The sequence below is a fragment of the Lemur catta genome, chromosome 1 (genome assembly GCF_020740605.2).
Source record: "Lemur catta isolate mLemCat1 chromosome 1, mLemCat1.pri, whole genome shotgun sequence".
Taxonomy (NCBI): Eukaryota; Metazoa; Chordata; class Mammalia; order Primates; family Lemuridae; genus Lemur; species Lemur catta.
This window is the reverse complement of record NC_059128.1, coordinates 67,647,543-67,654,600: the sequence shown is the minus strand read 5'-3', so window position 1 is coordinate 67,654,600 and position 7,058 is coordinate 67,647,543. Positions and strand designations below refer to the sequence as shown.

The 7,058-nt window shown below is 43.1% G+C and overlaps 1 protein-coding gene and 2 non-coding genes across 3 annotated transcripts; 1 reads left to right on the top strand and 2 right to left on the bottom strand.

The window, feature by feature from the left end:
• TRNAT-UGU lies at window positions 1-73 on the bottom strand. Its single transcript has one exon. It is a non-coding gene; the product is annotated as a tRNA-Thr (tRNA).
• A 1,523-nt stretch (window positions 74-1,596) lies between these two features.
• TRNAP-UGG lies at window positions 1,597-1,668 on the top strand. Its single transcript has one exon. It is a non-coding gene; the product is annotated as a tRNA-Pro (tRNA).
• A 3,015-nt stretch (window positions 1,669-4,683) lies between these two features.
• On the bottom strand, window positions 4,684-5,676 carry LOC123621430 (olfactory receptor 6S1). The gene has a single exon (XM_045527182.1). It carries the CDS (start codon window positions 5,674-5,676, stop codon window positions 4,684-4,686), a length of 993 nt encoding a protein of 330 aa, XP_045383138.1.
• Window positions 5,677-7,058: the final 1,382 nt, after the last annotated feature.

Sequence of the window (7,058 nt, the reverse complement as noted above, 5' to 3'; positions counted from 1 at the left end):
AGGCCCCAGCGAGATTTGAACTCGCGACCCCTGGTTTACAAGACCAGTGCTCTAACCCCTGAGCTATGGAGCCGCTGTGCGGCCCATTTCTTTACATTGAATCTGTTAAATTCATAAAAATCACAGGTAAATGACATTTATGTCTAAATAAAATTTAACATATAATTAAAATTAAAAGAAATTTCTTTGGAAGGAAGTATCTCTTTACATATAAGAGAGAAATATTTTCTTCACTAAGTCCAAACTGGAGTGCAAGTCACTGGAAGGGTAGTGCCCACAGTACATCCTCCTCAGCCTCAGACCTCATAAGTCATGGAGCTCAATGACACCAGGGCCAGGGTGCATGCACAAGAGAAGTATGTAAGACATGGCATCAGCCACAGTCTCCCTAACCTGCTTGGATTCTTATGGAAGTATTATAATTGCTCCAGATCTCTTAGACTAAGATTGGGGTTGTTTGTAAAATGGAAGCACAGGACGTACTACTCAGATCTTCAGAGTTTGGGGCCAAGACAATGAGGATGTGCAGGTATCCGGTCCTCATCCCACCTTTCAGTGGAGTCAGGCTCCGTCACAGATTCCTCTAGGTTACCTGAAGCAGAAGCTGGCTAGAAGGGGACCAGCCCTAACTTTGGTCCTTTAATGCTTCTCTTCCTAACAACTTGGAGTCAGGGCCACAGCTTCTCTCTTGGCCTCCAGGCTCTTCTAAGCTGCCAACCTGAAGTCCAGAGCAAATAGAAAATGGCATTGCACAGGAAGGTTGAAGAGGGAGAGCTTCTCCTCTCCCTTTCGCTCCTTGGGACTCAGCCTCCCCAGGAGTCTGGCGCCCAGTCCAGGAGGTCCAGTCATTCATTCACATTCATTCCGGGCTCCTCCCATGTGCCAGTAACGTGCTGAGTGCAAGGTAAGCAATGTGACCAAGGCCGACACTTTTCCGCCCTGGGGAAGTTAAAACTAGAGCCCCAGAACTTCGTTCCCCAAGTAGAAGAGACTGTAGAGTAAGGACAACCCCCTCCCTTTCCGGCACACCCACCGCCTTTTGGATGATAGAGAAGTGGGCTGCTTTCTATAGAAGAGACTAATCGGAAGCGAGCGACCTTTCGCCAGCGACATCTCCTGCGCGCCCTTGAAAGACGCCTTAAATCTAGCTTATAATACATGGTTAATCAAATTAAGCTGAAAGGAAATGGCAAAAGCACACGTGTGAAGTGTGAGGTGCTGTAGCCAAGTGATCTAAGATAGTGGCTTTTAGAATTTAGCTTCTTTGGGAACATTGGTTCGAGTTCTTCCCTCTCTCAATCAGTCATCCTGGTTTTTCCTGTGTCCTCTAACCCCAGGCCACCTGAAATGATTGTGGTCCTAACCCTGCAAGTACTCAGACCTTCTGGTCCACAGACCGACTCAGCTTAGTCTGAATCCTGCAATGAACATTTCTACCTTAGGATCGCTGTTGCTCAGGTCCTGTTGAACCTGCCTCTCGACTCTCCTGTGGTCTGCAGAAAATCACTGGGCTTTTCAAAGGAATCAAAAGTGAATGCCGTACTACAACTAAAAAGATAAATGAATATTCTTAGAGAAAAACCGCATCTTGTCTTCGGCTCGTTGGTCTAGTGGTATGATTCTCGCTTTGGGTGCGAGAGGTCCCGGGTTCAAATCCCGGACGAGCCCTGCGTTAGTCCTTTTCCTCCTCCCTTGGAGCCAACAGTCGCCGCCCAAGGCTAGGTCCGCCGAAGCACCTTTCAACCTCGACCTGTTTCGAGATGAGATTGTTGAGCAAATTGGCCGCTTCTTTGGAAAGATTCAGGAGCAACGAAGACGCTACCAGGGGCCAAGGGCTTCGTCGCAATCGGGGCTCCCAGTCTGGCTCTGACAGGCTCTCTTGTTAGGAGCGGCATGCTCTGGCAGTTCTTCCCCAGGCACTTAGTGTGAAACAAATGGACGCACTTCTCAGTAGGGCACCTTGCATGGAAAAGATTGGTGCCTGGAGGTATGTTGGGGCCACCATGCCAGGACAGAACCCGCTTCCTGAGGCCCTGGTCTCCGTGGTGACCCAGCGTCTGGATGCCCCTGGCGCCTGGTCAGCAGCGCTCTCGGTTCTCCGAGACTGTCTATCCCACGGTTGCAAGCGCTGTTGCAGTCACTGGAATGCCAAGTCGCGGCCCGGGGAACCCTAGGGCTTCGAGGGCGCAGACATCCATTCCATTCAAAAGGAGCACAACGTCATTATTTCCAGGTGTTATTTTCCAGAACGCATTAAAACATAGTGATAGTCATTTTTGCCATTTCTGGCAAGAATCCACCCAGACCGTTTAGTATTCTTTGATTGCTCACCCTAAAAACCAGCGGGCTCTACTGTTTAGCCTTTACCTGTAATCCTTGAGCGTGGTTCCATTCTGGTTTGTAGGAGTTGCCCACACTATGAACTGCTGGAATGATAGGCCCTTCAAACTTGCTTGTCTTTCTAAACTGCTTGTACACAGGAATCTTTAACAAGATTTCTGTCTGACCTGATGATGTTTGTCCTTTCCAAGGTTCCTCTTTTCTTTTTTTTCCAAAATTGATACCATTGTAAAATAAAACAAATTTTGAAAATAGATGATTTAACATGCTTTATTGGCACAATATGGGGGTGATTACTTCCAGAAATGCTATAAACTGTTACATAAATTCCTCTCTTTGGCCAGTGGCTGAGATGGACTTTAGGTTTTTGTGTTCCATAAAACGAGATAGTTTTTAAGGCAATTCTTCCTCTCCTCTTTGGGCAACACCTCTAGATCACTCCAGAAGATTTTTTTTTTTTTTTTTTTTGAGACAGGGTCTTCCTCTGTCAGCTGGGCTAGAGTGCAGTGGCATCATCATTGCTCACTGCAACCTCCAACTCCTGGGCTCAAGTGATCCAGAAGGCTGTCTCAGCTTCCTGAGCAGCTGGGACTACAGGCACACACCACCATGCCTGGCTAATTTTTCTTTTTCTTTTTCTTTTTTCTTTTTTATGTAGAGATGAGGTCTCACTTTCATTCAGGCTGGTCCCCAACTCCTGACCTCAAGCAATCCTCCCTCCTCCTTGGCCTCCCCAGGTGCTAGGATTACAGGCAGCAGCCACCGCGCCCAGCCAGAAAAATTCTTTTTGCCTCTCAAATCACTGATCATCCTTGCCATTCCTTTAGTACTCAGAAATCTTTTAAAATAAAAATTTTTAGTGTGTTTGTGTGCATCACTAATAGAACTAGATGAAAGCATTACTATTTCCCATGCCCACTGAAGGTTATGGCCATCTCTTTCGATGCTAATGCTTAGTTTGCCAATTTTGCAGCACTTTTTTGAGTTTAGTATGCTGTCCATACCTTGATATTTATTTATGATTTTTTGATACATTGTCCCGATGTACATAAACACACTTCAACATGGCATTAATTCCTGTTTAGTGAATGATGGTCTCTGTGAAAACTTCTCTAACAAGAGAATACACTAGGAAGGGTAAATCAATTTTTGTATGATCTCCAATGTCCAATGTCCTCTTATCACCTCTATTCCCTTGAATTATTATTTGTCACTTAGTTTTCCCCTCTGAAGTCCAAGGTGCTTGAGGTTAGGAACCATTTCTTGTTCATCTAGCACATATTAGTATGTTACAGTATCCAACAAAGATGCTTAATAGAGTTTTGTTGAATGAATGAATAAATAAATGAATATCTGTTCCCAACATTCCCAAGGGCACTCTAAATAGGAATCCCCATTCTCTTTTCATATATCCAATGAAGTAGATAAAATTTATACGTCTGGTTCTTGGTAGGTACAACAATAGTTGGCATTCTTAACTCTGATATTAAAGCTCCTCATCCCAATCACAATTTTACTAAAAACAAAAGATTTAAGATAATAGATATAAAAATGCAAAAAGAACAAATGAAAGGAACATAATCCAATGACAAAACAAGTGATGTCTTCAACTCATTTTTGTATAATAAAGTATGAATTACATGCTATTGTTAATGAAATCGCTCATTAATTTGCTTTCCCAAAGGCAACTGGGATTGCCATACAGAAGTGATTAAGTCCCTTTATTAAATTTGTTTTAGGTTTTTTCCATCTAGTGATAAATGTAATTTTTTTTCAGGAAAATATATACAAAAACATCGGGTAATCTATTTGTTTTTATTTCTTTTTATGGTTATGAGGAAATTTTTCTTAAAATTCTTGATTTGCATAAACAATTGGAAGGTTCCACTGAGATGTTTTATCAGTTTTAACTTTTGAGGAGAGGGCATATACAGATCCAAATATTGGATTAAAGCTGTGGATCTTCCTCCCAGACAAAATGCATATGTGTTCAAACACATAAAATTAGATACCTATGGGGCTTATAAATTTTCTGAAACCCATCCTAAGATTTCCCAGGTGACCATGGACCCTAAGGTTAAGATCTCACAGGTTGGAAGGTCTTATGAAGTGATGATGATGTTTACCATGATGTATGAATAATATTAATAATATGGATTATTATTAGATATAATGTGGAATCAAGGATTTTGCCTGAAAGAGAAGAAGAGTGGATTTGATGACTTTGGAGTCCATTAGTGGTTCCAGAATTCAGTTCTTTGGTGATGTCCATGGTGACGATGGGAAGGAGAGTAACGATGGAGACTGTCTAGATGTAAGACGAGCTACTGAGTCTCTTCACTTTCATCTTACTGTGTTCTTATTGAGACTCTTATCAAGGAAAAGATTCCCTAAAAAGTCTCCTACCACTTTCCTAAACATGTCCTTCAAAGCTTCCTTGACTCGCTCGTTACGCAAGGCATAGATGAATGGATTCAGCAGTGGTGTCACAAATGTGGTTATCACTGTCACTGCCCAGTTAGTATCCACTGACCCACTCTGTGATGGCCGCACATAGAGAAAAATGGCACTTCCATAGAAGAGGGTCACCACCATCAAGTGGGAGGTACAGGTAGAGAAGGCCTTCTGACGGCCTGAAGCGGAGGGGATGTGCAGGACAGCCAGGACTATGTGGCCGTAGGATGCAGCAGTAATCATCAGTGAGGATACAATGACAAGGGAGGCCAGGACAAAGTCAGTCTCCTCCAGCTTCTTGGTGTTGGTGCATGCCAGGCGGAGCAGTGGGCCACTATCACAGAAGAAGTGCTGCACCACAGCACCCTGCTTACAGAAAGGAAGCAAGGCCACAGCCACTGTGGGACCAAGCACAGGGAAGAGTCCCCCTACCCAGCAGGCCAAAGCCACGCGAAAGCACACAGCCCCACTCATGAGCAAGGGGTAGCGCAGAGGATGACAGATGGCCAGGTAGCGATCCACAGACATGGCAGCCAACAGTAGGAACTCAGAGGCCCCAAGAAAGAAGTAGAAATAGAATTGGGCAATACATGCAGCAAAGGAAATAGTGTGCTGCCTTGAGAGGAAATTGCTCAGCATTTTAGGAATGATGACAGAAGTGAGCAGAATCTCCAGGCAGGACAGGTTACCCAGAAAGAAGTACATGGGGGTCTGTAGACGAGTATCAGCTCTTACCACACCCACAATCAACACATTGCCTGTCAGAGTCAGCAGATAGACAAGGAGGAACACAGAAAACAGTTCCATTCCGGTGCTGTTGAGATTTGGGAACCCTGCCAGGATGAACTCTGTGGCACTACTCTGGTTCCCATCAGGAGCCATTATCTTTTCCACCTGTGAAGCAATAGGAACATGATCCTGGTGACAGCAGGTCCTCTTCTTAACACTCCTGAAACTTATTTTATTGTGGTATAGCACACATATCCCTACTTTCTCCAATCACAGATCCTGTTAAGATTTGAAGCACCTGAAGTTATCATTGAATGGATTTTAGAGCTTGAGAAGATTTTCTATAAAGGGTACCTGAAACTTAGGTATGAAAATGCCAGGAGCCTCCATCTTCACATCTCCTATTCTCACATCTAAATTATGATAGCTCATTATTGTAATAACAATATCACTGAGCATCTGAAGTAGGCAAAAATACCAGAAAAATGATTTTGTGAAGAATATGATTACCATTCAACCAGGATCAGAACTTGAGCCAGACTGCCTAGCTTTGAATTCCTGCATCTCCACTTACTGGCTGAATAACTGTGGCAAGGTTATTTAACCTCTGTGCTCCTCAATTGTAAATGCTGTAAAGAGCTAATGGAATAATAGCGCAAAGGACTTAAAAGAGTTTCCAGCACTTAACTGACAAATAAGGTGGCAGAGAAAGCCCTTGGCTATAAGTTAGGACACCAGAGTCTGGTCTTGGCTTGCCATCACCGTTGGAAGACTATCAGTGAATCTAGCCCTTGTTTGTACTTTAACTACCCAGCTGTACAATGAGCCATAAGAATCTAGGCCATTAGTGTGCCTATTATATGAAATTACGCTTTTCATGGAGAATTTTCCCAGTAACCCAAAGGCCTAACTGAACTCACATTGCCACACAAAGTGCTTTCTAAAGCAAGTTATGCCATGTGAAAAATGGAGAATAGGAATAAACTACATTAATTCATTCAATCAGTCAGTCTGTCAGTTAGTTATCCACACCTACTTATTTTGTGTCAGCTTCAAGGTAAGTATTTTGGGGAATGAGTTCCTCAAGCTTTTTCAGTCCATGATGTTTACCTTATTGAATTACCGATCCAAGGCCCTTTCACAAACTTGGGCTCCATTAGATAATTTGTCAGAGACAGAATTATTAGTTTCTGGTTGTAATTATTAACGAAATAAAAAATTAAGTTCTTATTCTTTTAGTCAAGTTATTTCAGTTCTGAGGGCCACCACCAGTTAGAAAAATCAAATCAATGACATTTGGAAACCTTGTTTTAAAAATGCCTCAGGTATCAGGAAAATACTGCTTCCCTTCAGCCATGCAATGCGGAAGAATTAATCTTAAGACCCTTGGTTCTCTGTCAGCCCTATTGTTTTCTAGCATACTCCAACAGTCTTTGCTCCCAGCAAACATTAGGCTCTTTACTTACAATTTCTTACCTGTGGGTCCCACAGGTGTAAACAGGAAAAATTTTGTGCCTTTTGTCGAAGATAAAGCA

Bases quoted from the DNA above. Each gene is read 5' to 3' on its own strand.
- LOC123621430 (XM_045527182.1), bottom strand. From the start codon at position 5,676: ATGGCTCCTGATGGGAACCAGAGTAGTGCCACAGAGTTCATCCTGGCA.